Raw genomic sequence first — 14,528 nt, 5'->3', positions numbered from 1 at the left:
TTCCCACCTGCCCCACCACATTATTGGACTGCTTTGTTGAATCCAATCTCATTTTCTCCCAGTCTCCAGAGTTGGTGCCTAAAATATATATCCCAGATCTGTAGTACTACTTCCCGTCCGACTACCACTGCCCCCTAGATCCAGCCGTCAGCGATCCCTCCTCGGTTCTCATGGTAGCTTGCTACCAGTCCCCTGTGTTCACACTCCACCACCCTCTGCAGTCCTTCAGTTGTACAGCAGCCAACATGACCCTTTTCAACAGTAGGCAAATTCTGCCGCTCTTTTGATCAACACTCAAGTGACCCCCCATCTCACTCAAAACAGGTCCACCCAGTGGCTTCAAGACCTTCCAGCACCTGGTTCTCACTGCTTCTGCTTCCCTCTCTTTGTTTGCTCTGCTCTCTCCACGTCTGCTTACTTCCTCAGTCAGACTCCGCAGGCTTCTCTCTTAGGGCCTTTGTGTTCACTCTGTCTGAAATGTCTTCGCCAAATTCCTGGATTTCTTCTACCCTTACCTACTTCAGATCTTTGCCAGTTCACCACCCTGTTTAAAATCTCAGTGTTTAACTCTCTGGCACTACCCGTCTCTCTTCTACTTGATTTTTTCCCATAACACTCATCACTTTCTTTGTATATTTTACTTTTTTATTTCACATACTGTTTGTCTGCTCCACTACTTTATAAACCCTGTGATATTGGGGATTTTTATTTGTTTTGTCCATCAATCTTCCCAATACCTAGAGTAGTGCCTGACACATAAAAAGTGCTCAAAAAAATGTGTTGAATGAATGACGGAGTAAATGAATGCCATACCATTTTCAGTGTTCCTAATTAGTTTATTTTACATATCTCAAAGTCTAACTTTGAGACTCTTTTTAGCTTAAAGATCTTGTTCCAGTACTAGTTGCTAAGGTTATAATACCAGTTCTTTGTCTGTATAATACAGAATTCCTCCTTGTAACCATGGAGCAGGGCTCTATTCTGTTATTCTAAATACAGTTCATATACAGGGTAAGACCATCTCTTTCTGAAATTGATTATATGTCTGATATTTTGTATAGCTGCCACACTAGGCTTCCTCCAATCTGATTATTCTCTGTCACACTTGGGACTTCCTGTGCAGATTCTGCTATTCTCAGTTGCTCTTAGCCACACTTAACACATAATATGGAATTTGTGGGGTTTTTTTTTTTTTTTCTGTCTCCTTTGCTGAGCATGTAGCAATTTTTCCCCCATTCTCCTTGTTGCTCAGTATGGTTTGCAGGAGAAAACAGAAATTTTACAGCTAGGCTGTCGTAAGTTTCTATCAAACCTGCTTAATTGTGAAAAAAAAAAAAGAATATTCAAAAAAATAAAAATAAAGGAAATGACCCCCAGAATGGGAGAAAATGTTTGCAAATAATATATCTGATATGATTTAGAATGCAGTATCCAGAATATATAAAGAGTACTTAAAACTCAACAATTTAAAAATTACTGAAGGATTCGAATTGACATTTATCCAAAGAAGCTACACAATTGACCAGTAAGCACATAAAGCTATGCTCAATATCACTAGTCATCAGGGAAATACTAATCAAAACTACAGTCAAGTACCCTTCACACTCAAGAGATTGGCTAAAATAAAGGCAGTAACAAATGTTGACGAAGCTGTAGAGAAATTGTTGGTGGGAAAGTGAAATGGTGCAACCACTTTGGAAAACAGTTAAACACAGAGTCTAGCTCTCAAAAGTTAAGCACAGTTATCATATGATCCAGCAATTCCACTCCTAAATACAGAACCAAGACAATAAAAAAGATATGTCCCCATAAAAACTTGCACATATGTTCAGAGCAGCATCACCTTCAATAGCCCCAAAGTGGAAACAGCTCAGTGTATATCAACTGGTGAATGAATAAAATGCAGTACAGTAGTCGCTCCATCCATCCATGGTCTCACTTTCACGGTTTCAGTTACATGCGATCAGTTGTGATCTGGAAGCAGATGATCCTCCTGACATATTGTCAGAAGGTCAGGAGTAGCTTAACATGTCACAGTGCCTACATGCTTCACCGCACTGCATCTCATCATGTAGGCATTCTGTCACCTCACATCCTCACAAGAAGAACGTGAGTACAATATAATAGTATATTTTGAGAGAAAAAGACCACATTCACACAACTTTTATTGCAGTATATTGTTGTTATTCTATTTACTTATTAGCTATTATTGCTAATTTCTTATTGTGCCTAATTTAGAAACTAAACTTAGGTATACATGTATAGGAGAAAACAGTGTATGTAGGGTTTGGTATTATCTGTAGTTTCAGGCATCCGCTGGGTGTCTTGGAACAGGTCCCATAATGGGGGACTACTGTATATCCAAAATTGGAATATTACTGAGCCTTGAAAAGAATTGAAATGCTGCTACGTGCTGCCACAGGCATGAACCTTGAAAATACTGTGTGATGTGAAAGAAGCCCGACACAACATTCCACATATGATTCCTTTTCTGTGAAATGTACGGAGCAGGCATATCCATAGAGACAAAGTACATTGGTGGCTTCCAGGAGCTGAAAGGAGGAGAAGCAGGGGTAACTGCTGGGAAGTATAGGGCTTCTCTCTGAGGTGGTGGAATGCTCTGGAATCAGTGCTGATCCAAGTGGCTGCGTAGCTTTGTGATGAGCTGCCACTGACCGTGTACTTTCGAAAGGTGAATATTATGCATGTGAATTACATCTCAATAAAAAGATGTTAAAATGTAGAAGTTGAAGTTGAAGTGTTCAATAATGTCAGATGCTGTTGATGGTCAAATAAAACAAGCTCTGAGAGCTGCTGTTGAACTCGTAATTGATTGTTGATCATTTTATCATTGAGCAGTGAACTTAGCATTTGATCACTGGTGACACTGATGAGAATGAATTCAGTGGAAAGATGAATTGCAGTGAATTGAGGGAGAGGTGGCAGGTATAAGTGAATATAGACTTTTTAAAAAAAACTTGACAGTAAGCTTCAGAAAGCAGGAGAGAAGAGTGCAGCTGAAATGAAATATAAAATTGAGGTGGTTTGCTTATGAAAGATGCTAAGAGCCTTTAGCATGTTGTGAGGAAGAACTAACAGTGAGGGAGAATGTAAGTGTAAGAAAGGATGATTGTTGAAGCAAGGTGCTTGAGGAGTTGAGGGAATGAAAATAAATAGCACAGATGGAGAGATTAAGCTTAAACAAAACAAATGGTGTACATCCCCTGGAAAGGAGAAGGAATTAAAGTTTAGAAATTGTTAAGTTTGTAGAATGTAGCTAAGGAAATTGATGTCATTTCTACAGGACTGACATCAGATTTTCTGAAGCAGGAGGAAAAGGTATTAGCTGAGAATGAGGGCAACAAGGTAGAGTGTAGAGACCCCAAGGGGGGTAAGGAGGGTTGGAATAGATGCAGGGGAGCCCAAGAATAACTGTCAGTGGTAATAAAATGATGGGAACTCCTCTGTTGTCATTGGGTATGGAGGTACTTTACCTGGATTATATTTATCATTGTAATAGAAAACTGAGGCCCAGTGTGGCTGAATAGCATTCTTATTGTCGAATGGAAAGTGGTAGTGGTGGGAATTAGAAATCACAGATATGTGATTTCAGAAGTACATTCAGACTTTAGCTGATAGGCTGTCATCATCAGTGGGTATTTATTGTCATGAGCATTGTCTTTCGTGTTTTGACTTAGCATTTCACTTGCATGCTTGAGACAGAAAGGAAGGAGATGGAAAGAATCTTTTATAGTTAAAGCATGTTTTAAGAGTTGAATAAATGCTTTTTCTCCGTATCTTGCAGTTACGACAGCCTCCAGTTAAGCGACTGAGACTTCGTGGTGATTGGTCAGATACAGGACCCCGAGCAAGACCTGAGAGTGAACGAGAACGAGATGGTAACTAGACTTTGGTCAGCTTTTAAAAGACGTGATTTTAAAAATTAATATTTTTAACTTGCTTATAAGTGATACTGCAACAAACATCCTTGCATTTGTGTGTGTTAATATGTGTATACACTTAACACATCTGTGCAGATGCATTATAGGATAAATTCCTAAAACTGGAGTGGCTGGGCCACTGGATATGTACATTTTAACTTCTGTAGCTATTAAATTGCTCTCCAAAAAGAATTCACCACTTTACATTCCCACAGAAAGTATAAGAATGTTCATTGCCTCATAAAACATTGGGTATTATAAACTTCTTAATTTTTCCCTTTCTGTTAGATAAGGAGAGAAATAAATTTCCAAACTGAGAGTTTTATAGTAGCACATAAAATTTTTTTCCTTCTGTTTTGTCTTTGACAACCATAAGAAACTACCTTGGGAGTTTTAAGAAGGCACTCTTAAAGTAGCATTAATCTGTGTGTAGTTCAGTAAGTGGGTCTGTAGCCAAAACTTTATTCTGATGACCTCTGAAATCTTTTAAGATCAAAAGCATATTCCTCAATGTATTATTGTCGGTATTATTTTACAGTATATATTTAAATATAAAGCTACATTATATAAAGGCAATAAAATGTAAAATAAAGTATATTTTCACAGAAAATTCAAGAACAGTTTCCATTTTAAATTATATGATTGTAGAATAAAATTTTCAGTTTAAATTCCATGCCATGCTTGAAAATGCCCTTAACAGAAAACTCATACATTTGAAGGAGGAAAAATGTGGAGTAAAGAGAAAAATAAAACACTTTCTGGTTTCAGTTAATTTCAAATATATGGAATTTGCTTATTGTAAATGATGAAAATAAATTCAGTTTTGGTAAATAAAAGCGAGAGGGCAAAACTTACTTTTAAACCATTCAACTGACAATTCATGAGTTCCTTCGAGCTGTGCACTCTTGGAAATAAAGGTGTGGATTGAAATTAGGACAGGAGGTGTGGTGTCTAAGGAAAGTCAAAGATGTAGGAAATGTAAGTCCTGTTCTTGAGGAACTCAGGATACAGATGGAGAGCCACTCAGGTAAACATTTACTATGAGATGCGGCCGTAGCTCTAGGAGCTTTATATACAGCCATATAATTTATTCAGGCAATGTGATTCTTTTTTTTAAATCGCTTTCATTTTAAAGGCCTTAAAATCTAGTTTTTTTGCATTAATGAAAGAGCCTGACTTATTGAATTCACTGATAAGATCTGTGTTGTCATAGGAGAGCAAAGTCCCAATGTGTCATTGATGCAGAGAATGTCTGACATGCTGTCAAGATGGTTTGAAGAAGCAAGCGAAGTTGCACAAAGCAATAGAGGACGAGGAAGATCTAGACCCAGAGGTAACTTTTCTTAAAAAGTCATCAGAAAGCTGACAAAAACACATTCATTAAAGCCAGTTTTACTTGTATCATCTAATATATGCCATGTTTTATATCTATAGTAATCACAAAGTTCTTACTGTATTGTGTGAAGCAGGAGAGAACCGGGGGTATTGGGTATAAAATTTGTCCCTTCAGGTTGCACTAGACCTAGTGTTTATTTTTTGCTTTTCTCAAAAAAAAAAAAAAGCGTCTGATATTCCCTGCTGTGAGTCTTTTTTTGTATGCACTCTGTGAATGCAAATATATAAAACTCCATAAATACTGAGTTTTACATAATTGAATAGTTTCTCCTTTTGGTTACTTACATAGTTTGGTTATTAGTTATTGTTTCTGGTGTTTGCTGACCTGTTTTCATATCTTGGTTCATTCTCTTTGGTTTTGTGGTCTTTGGCAAGTTATTTATCTCTGCAAAAATGAGGAGTGTAAAAATTAACTCATTGATGTTTTAAATCCCAAAACAAAACTATTGAGTTTCATCCATACATGGTTCTTATTAACTCCCATGTATTAATTAACTTTTAAAAAATTCCTTGGACTATGAATTTGCCTAGATACTAAATTTGTGCTTAAATGTAAGAAATATTTAAAACATGGTGATTAAAAGAAAAAATTTCATGTTCTGTGATAGTTGCATCTTATAAGATGTGAATTTGGTTAGTCCATTCCATCTTTTAGTAAAATCTTGATTTGAAGCAAAATCAGGGAAATTTTTAATGTTCATTAGATATTCTGAGTTACTCCTTTACAGATGGTTAGCACAAAGCCTACCACAGCGTGCTGCAGACACTCAAGCCTTCACATCCTCACTGCGTCAGTCAGTTACCGGGCAGAACATCACTGCCAATGAACAGGAACAGAGACTTCATCCTGTTCCGACCTATTTGCAGCTCTACTCCTGCCAGTGCAATTTTTCTTAAATATTTTACCAAAGACATAATGTTATAGAGTAGAAACCTATCAATATAAATCCATTATGCCATTATCTAGCTATTAAATTAGAATCATCTTCAAATTTAAGGGATTAGACATTACCTACAGGCATTTCACAAGTGCTGTTTGCTTTGTCTTAACGAAGTTACCATACTGAGCACTTCGCTTAAAAGATTATTTTAACAAGAATGTGCAGTAGATGGATTTTTTACTCCTCTTAATTAGCCTATTTAGTCAAATGCACCAGACCACCAGTTAAGTACTTTTGATTTCCTGAAATTACACATTTCCGTGTACGTATGCAAGTGTGTATTTCCCAAACATCTCTAGTTGTAGAGTGGTTGGTTTTAGAAAGCCTTGGTATTTGAATTTGCATTAACACGTGTTTCTTGAAGGGGGAATGAGCCAGTCAGATGCTGCCACTCCTCCTACGGTCCCGTCGCACACCGACCTGGAAGCGGGAGAGACTGCGATGGAAGTGGACTCGCCTGCGGAGCAGCCTTGCACATCCTCTGCGCTGGCAGCGCAGACCCCGTCGGCACCCCTTTCCGCAGCAAGCCCTCGTGTTGCTTCGTTGTCCCCGCCAGACAGTGAGCGAAGGCAGTCTGCTGAGGCGTCCGGACACCATGCACAAGATCAGTCTGGTGAGGATGTCGCTCTTTCCGCGGGCTGTGCTTCATCCGATGAGTTCTCATGATGAAAAATTCCTTATGGGCTCTTTTGAAAGATAGTAAATCACAGCAACTTGTTCTCGTGGCATAAAGATCAAATGACATAATATGTGAACATGTAAGTTAAACACATTTGCCTAATTTACATGGAATTGAATGAAGAGCAGGAATCTTCAATTTACCTAAGACAATTCTTTAAAAAACGCAGGCACCATAGTTTAATAATACACTTGACTTAAGTATTATTTTTATAGACCTTTATAGACCAAAGTACTTACTGGGTTCTAAATCTGTATTTAACTGTTAGTGAAAATATAATCCGATTATTAGTTCCATTATGTTTTAATACATTCTGTATGGTGCATTTGATATGGTCTCTAATCAACAACACATATAATTTACCAAAAGTGATTTTTCCTACATTTACATGAAGAATTATTTTAACCATCTTTATCTTCTTGGTACTTGATGTCAGTGAAAAAAATGAATTCTTAAGTTCTTAATGTTCAAATACTATTTTCCTCATGTTTAAGTATTTTCCCCTCCAACTATCTATATTATACTAATATAAATACTAATATTTATAACAATTTTTAGCAGATATGTCTATAGTTTACTCAGCATTTTAACTGTATACATTTAATTATAATAACCACTAAGATTTTATTCATATTTTTCTTTGGCTTCTTTTAAAGAAGATTTTACTTGACATATAATCAAAAATATTAGCGACTAGAGATATAGCTGGCAGGCTTAAGCTAATGCCTATAAAAAATTCCTAACAGCTTAACTGCCAAGCTGTCACTTTATTCTTACTTTTCTGGAATCTGATTCCAGATCACCAAATATGGGGTGTTTTAAATTAAGCACTCTTTTATCAGCATATCCCATTTTTGGTAATTCATTTTGTTTCTATGGGAATAGAAGTCAGAGTCAATTGCATAAGTGTTAACACTTGTGTACAATTCATCTGTAATGCCAAGGTAATGCTGAGCTGTAAATTGAGCGTTCCCCACACTAACAAATTAGGTAGCATTTCAACTCACAGGGAAATAAGTATTTTGGAGAGTTTGGGGAGTAGGGGCAGAATTGGTTAAAACTTGGCTTTTCAAAGCAAGTAAAGTAAAAACAAATTTTTTTAAGGTGATGGCATTCTTGGAAATACTTTGGTTGGTTGTAAATTATCAGGAAAATTTAAAAAGAAAATTCCCTAGCTCATGTTTACATTCCTCTGGATCCTAACTTAATTCCATTTGTTTCTTAACAACATTTATGAGTAAAGTACTCAGTTTGGATTTTCATTTTTCTTTTTTGTTATAGATATGTAACACGTTTTAATGCTACATGTCAAATTGCTAAATCCCTTTCCATATTTAATGTAAATATAAATACTACAGTCATTTGAATCATTGAAATAGGAAATAATCCATTTTTGTGATAATCATGTGATTGTTGTTTGAACATAACTTGGTACCTTCACCTATACATTTTTCAAAGAAAGTAAGGAAATATTTTTAATTGGTAGATTATTAAAAGCATTTTGGCTGACTAAACTGGAAAATTGGAGTATTTCCATGCCACCAGGCTGTGTCCCCCTTGAGGAGAATGATGAGACATCAGAGTGACACCCAAGGATTATGTCTGCAGTGGCCTCGACAGTGGGCCTTTCCTTATCCCAGATTCCAGCCTTACAACAATAAGGAGTTAATGCTTTTTTTCCCCCCAGTCTGTTTATGCAGTCTAGATGGATTTGTGGGTAATAGGAGTTGTCTGTGTCGTGGGTTAGAGTGTCCTCTTAGAGCCACGATTTCCTTTATTGTCTTGCACAGAGATAGAGAAACAAAAGCATGCTTCCTGCCCTGCTGTGCATTCCTCTCCGTGGAAATGTTCATGCCTTTCCTACGTCTCCCTTGCATTTACTCTGCTGCTTTTGCCTGGGGTTAAGGCAGGGGACGATGAGAATGTGAAAACCTGCCTGGCAAAAATGCCTTCTCCGATTGAGCCTAATTATTTGCCCTCTCCTAGTCTGTAGCTGAGTCACTGAATGCTGGGGAAGAGGGTCACGAGCACACCTTCCACTGGGCGCTCAGCAAGTTGTCACAGCAGTCCTTGAGCACTGTTGCTCAGCAACTCGACAGGATGTTTCGCACCTTCACATCTCTCAGACTTCCAGCACTCCCCCGCGGTGAAGGATAACCTCTCTCACTGCGGGGAAGAAACCCTCACTGTCTTGCCTTTGAATCTCCTAGCTCTCTGGCATCTGAACCCACATTTCCTGATGGAGCAGACCCATCTGGGGAAGCGTGTGCTCCACCAGGGGCTGGCCAGCGCAGTTCCCACCCTTCCAGCCGCCCAGGGGCACTGTGCTCCTTCCCCTGCAGCATTGCTGTTACTGCCTTTTCTGCTGAATTGTTTCTTTGGGCCTTAAACTTGCTCTGCTGTTACCTCCTATCTTTAAAAAATCCTCTTAATCATCTCACATTCCCCACCGGACTTACAGCTTTGCTGCTTTTATGATCATTCTTCAACAGTTGCTCACAGGTACTATCTCCACATTCTTACCATCTTTCATTTACTCACCAACCAACTCCAATCTGCCTTTCAACACTTTTTCCACCGAAACTTTCTGTCAAAGTCACCAGTGACTTCTGTTTTGCCAAATTCAAAGTACATGCCTCTTAGTATCTTACCAGATTTTTTGACCCAGTTAATTTAACAGAGTCTGTCACTCCTTTCTTGAAACACTTTCTTTTCTTCGCATCTGTGACAGCACTTTTACCTGCTTATTCTTCCTATCTTGGCTGCTTTTCAGTGACTACTGTTGGTGTTTCTTCTTTACTTCTGAATGTTTTAGTGGAACCCTTCATCTGTGCTCCCTTGTCTGCATACACTGTGGGGGGGGTTGCATCAGTTCCCATAGCTTTTACTATCTCCCCTAAGATGATGATTCCCAGCTGTATATCACCAATTTGATGTTCTGCCCTGACTTACAGACTCCTATGGCCACCTGCTTACTTAACACTTCTTTTTGGTTCTCTTCGGATAGCTTAAGATTAATGTTTCCAAACTAATTTAGCCTCTTACCGTTTCTGTGAACTAATCCCTCCCATCTTGGTCATTTTATATCTTAGTAAATGAAAATACCACCTACCCCACTTGCTTATTTTAACAGCTTATGAGTCATTGTTCATGCCTTGCTTTCCTTTACGCCCCGTGCGTGCAAAATTCATCAGCAAGTCCTGTTGTTTTGTGTCTAAAACACATTCCACCTCTCTTCATTTCACCATCATTTCTTGTCTGCTAATTGATCTCCCTGCATTTGCTTTTGCTGTTGCTATAATTCATTCTCCATGCGGCAGCCAGCATGAGTATTGTGAAACGTTCAGTCAGATTACATAACTTGGAGGTCTAAAATCCCTCAAAGACTTCTAATTGCATTTAGAAATATAACTGCAAAAGAAAAAAATTAGACTCCTTACTGTGAACCTGTAAGAACTGCGTGGCTGGCGCTTGCCTGCCTCGGCGTCGCCTCATACCGCCGGCTCGCGCTCCCACTGCGCTGGTTCCTTCTGGTTCCTTGAATGTGCAGGTTCCCTCCAGCCTCTGGGCTTCTGATTCTGAGCCTTTGTACCCCCTGTTCTCTGTGCTCGAGGAGCCCTTCCCCTTGCTTACCTTAGAGTCAGCTCCTTTCTCCTTGGGTCTCAGCTCGAATGTCACCCAGAGGAGTTCTTTCATCAGTCATCACCCTGGGTAGATTCGTCTTCCTTTCCTACCCTCCCTAAAATGTTACTTTCTTACATAGCCCTGTTTATTTCCTGAAAAGCACATATTAAAATTTTTCTTGTTCATTTTTGACTGGCTTGTTTTCTTATATTAGAATATGCTCTCATAAAAATGGAGACATTATCTATCTTGTTTTACGTAAGCCTTTTTTTCTCCCAACAATAGTCATTCTCTAAATACACTGTTAAGACTATGTCTTTAACCTGGTATAAGCTATGTGGGATATATTTAGCTATATTTTAGTCTTTATAGTTTCAGTCCCAGTTCATCTGTTCTGGATCCCAGATTTGATAATACCTGGGGAAGATGCATGCATGGATACCCAGTCTTCTACTGTTTTGGATCCATTGTTTGCCTTTGGCTGTCCAGACCACATAAGACTGAGTAGATATTTTTTTCTTACTTTGTTCCAGAAATATTTTAAGGTAACTTACAGAAATACTTAAAAAAAATAATTTTCGTAAATGATGAAATCCAAATAAACAAGTATGAATAGGAAAAAAAAATGAAATCACAAGTGAGATGAATATACAAAATGCGTTACCTGAAAAACAGTGTATGTAGAGGGGGTCAGAGTTGGCTTTGGGTTTGTAGCTGAATTAGGAAAATAAATACACCAAGTGGAACTTGAAATCAGTTTGGTAGATCTTTTTTTATATTTTGACTTCTTCCCCCTTTGTATTCTTGAATTTTAATTTACATAGTCATTTGAAACGCTATTCTGTATGCATAACCCAGAATTTAATCAGGTATTTTGATTCTTGTATTATACCTGATATGGCTTATGTGTGGATTCTGGCTTATTTGCAGAAAAACTATGTCTGCTCAGATATGCAGATTTGTTTAGGTCTGTTTAGACTCTTTAGCTAAATTATGCTCTATGTAAAAAAATTGCTCTATAGAAAAAAATCTGTTGTACAGCATAGCAAAGCAAGCTGTTCAAAGCCTAAATGTCCAGATTATAATTTCCTTAAAGGGGATCAGGGTCTAGTGAGACTCTATAGGCAATTTACAGATTAGACACTAGTAGAACTCTTCAGTTAAGGGCCACTTTGGGGGAACTGAAGAAGAAACCAGGGGAACTTGGATATCAGTAAAGGTGTGACCACTTCAAGGAGGAAAAAGCACAGGGATCTCCAAGAAGCAGGTGGGGGGCGAAGGGCAGACTTATAGCAGGCACTTAAAGTACAGCCGGATTTGGCCAAGTACTCAGAGTCCAGGACAGAAGACCCTGCACACCGGAGGGCAGGACATGAAGCTAGAACCAGGTGGATCTTCACCGGGTCAACTGTGCACTATATTCTTCTCTTTCAGTGGGAATCAAGGTTAGGGAACCTAGCCTGGAATCTTCCAGAAGAAAACAAGAATAGGGGTAGCAGTTTTAGGGGATGAAAGTAAACATTTCCTGCTAGCAGGTACTTTTTTTTCAAACCCCACATTATTGAGGGCTTTCTGCGCTTTTAAAATTCAACCCAAAGGTATTTATTGTATTCACTTTCCATTTTGAGCTGATGTTAACAAAAACTAATTCTCCAAGCATTCATGCACATTATAAATTATATGTTTGTTTATACATTTTTAAAAGGATATAATGTGTGTGTATCTTACCTGCCTTTAATATTTCAAATTGCTAGCAGAACTATTTGTTTAATCTGGCATTGATTGACATGTCTGGTTGGAATTTTTAATTCAGTATTTGCCTATTCTAGTTAGCTGTGGTGACTTCTCTTAGCCTCTTTTTTTTTTTTAACCTAGGTTGGGGGTGGGAAAATGTACCAACTAGCAAACAAACGCTTCTTTAGAAAGCACTGCAAGAATTGAATGAATGCTTCATGACATTATCATAACTAAATCTTGATTTTCTAAGTTATAGAACATTACTGCTTGTGCTCATAGCCTGCTGTTTATATGCCAAATCATGTAGTGGGTCCAGGATGGAGACGTTTATATCTCCATGAAACATTTGGCAGCATAAGAGAGGATTTGAAACAACAATGAAGTTAGGTGAATTTTTTGTGATTTTTCTTAGCAAAATTTGACATACGTGTAATCTTTCTCTGTATGATAATTTAAAATGTAAAATGATGAACTTTATGACTCATAATGTTTTATATTGCTAAAAGCATTACTATTATGCTGACAATAAATAAGATACATGTATATGCCTGAGAAGAAGGCACTATGCCATTGAGCATCACAATTTGTCAATGAATGCTGTCCCCCTTGGTGCTGGAGAGTTCTCTAGGAAGAATTGGCAAGGAGAGACTATGATGATACTTGGGTTGCTTGTTAAATCTTAACTGCCAGTTGGCTAATTGAATAAAATTCTTTATAAATAGAGGTCATGGTAACAAGACCTTAGTATTTAGTATCTCTGGCATGATTGATTTCTAAAACAATAGAACAAATTTTACATTATGTTGTATATATGAGATTTCCATATAATCTTTGTAAAAGAGGCTGACCACTTTTGGTAGTTCGTGTAATTTGCTGCCAGTTTACTGAGGGAAAGTCTGTGTGCTGCCCCCACCACCAGATCTACGACAGCTCTCTGCCATGTATTCTGCCTCCCCTTTGGCTGTGGAGGATGGTGGTTTTTTGCACCTCTGAGAGCCCAGTTCTTCTTTGTGTCACATACAACCATCTTTGGTGTGCTCCAGGCCACCGCTCCCGCACATGCCCCCGTCTTTCCATGTGTCATTCGGACTCCTCCTCCCAGGTGAACACTGTCCATCAGCATCCAGACATGCAGGACCTCCCAAACTAAAAACAAACCTCCCTTGACTCCTTACTCCCCACCAGCAATCATCCGGTTCCCTGTTCACGTTAGCAGCGGGACTCTACAAAGGGTGTGTATGCTTTATATCAACTTCATTACCTTCACCTTCCCTTGAACCTGTTCCCATCAGGTTTTGGCTTCTGCGATTTCACTGAAAGAGCTCCTGTCACGATCATTGGTGACTCCCACGGTGCAAAATCCAGTGCTTAGTCCTCAGTCACTGTCATTTTCATTATACCAGCAGCACCACCACAGCTGCTTAGGGCCCCCTAGACACACTCCCACCGTGCAGCCTGCGCACTCTGCTCCTCGGGCTCCTCCTTCCTACTCTTCCCAGAGATTTCTCTCTTAAACGTCTGAGTGTCCCAGGGTTCAGTTCTCGGACTTCTTCATCATTACTTACTCTCTGGTTGGCTTACAGCAGCGTCGGTAACATCCAGACTTGCTGGTAGATTCCAGGCTGTTATGTTCGGACCCCACTCGGGCTCTCTGCTTGGATGGCTGTTGCTTCTTTTCCTGCCTTGAGCACGGCATGCTCCTCCCCGATGCTTCCGCATCACAATAAGTAGCGACTCTGTTTTGCCTGTCACCTAGGTCAAACTCTCTGGGCCCACTCTTTGAACTATCAGCGGATTCTTCTGCTGTTCCCCATAAGGTGTACCCTGCATCCAGGCACACCTCTCCTCTGAGCATGTGCACTTGCCTTCCCTCCACCTGGAACATTCTCCCTCCGGATACCCATGTGGTTTGCTGCCTTATGTCCTAAAGGTCTTTGTTCCGACATCATCTTGGGAGGGAAGCCTTTCTTAATGACGTGCACAAAACAACCCTCCCCCCGCTGCCCCCTCCCCGTTACCGTAAACCCCTAATCTGCATCATAGCACTTATTCCTACTTGATGCATACAAATACGTACATGTATATTGTGTATGTGTGTGTGTATGTATGTGTTCACTGACGTGCTTTCTGCTCAGAACATAAACTTCACACAATAGGACTATTTTGTTCAGGATTCTATTTAACCCGAGATCTTAAAACACTGCCTTATAC

General features: G+C 39.1%; 1 protein-coding gene across 12 annotated transcripts in view; it reads left to right on the top strand.

Moving 5' to 3' along the window:
- Positions 1–14,528, top strand: part of DCAF6 (DDB1 and CUL4 associated factor 6) — a 124,557-nt gene that overhangs the window by 55,466 nt on the left and 54,563 nt on the right. For all 12 annotated transcript variants that reach the window (XM_073221983.1, XM_073221985.1, XM_073221990.1 and 9 more), the window contains 3 exons: positions 3,806–3,899; positions 5,155–5,274; positions 6,642–6,890. In XM_073221983.1, coding sequence (XP_073078084.1) covers positions 3,806–3,899; positions 5,155–5,274; positions 6,642–6,890 — 463 coding nt within the window. The remainder of the gene's footprint in view (positions 1–3,805; positions 3,900–5,154; positions 5,275–6,641; positions 6,891–14,528) is intronic.

This window comes from Manis javanica, chromosome 14 (assembly GCF_040802235.1).
Source record: "Manis javanica isolate MJ-LG chromosome 14, MJ_LKY, whole genome shotgun sequence".
Taxonomy (NCBI): Eukaryota; Metazoa; Chordata; class Mammalia; order Pholidota; family Manidae; genus Manis; species Manis javanica.
Note: the sequence above shows the minus strand (reverse complement) of the source record. Positions and strands in the feature narration are given on the sequence as shown.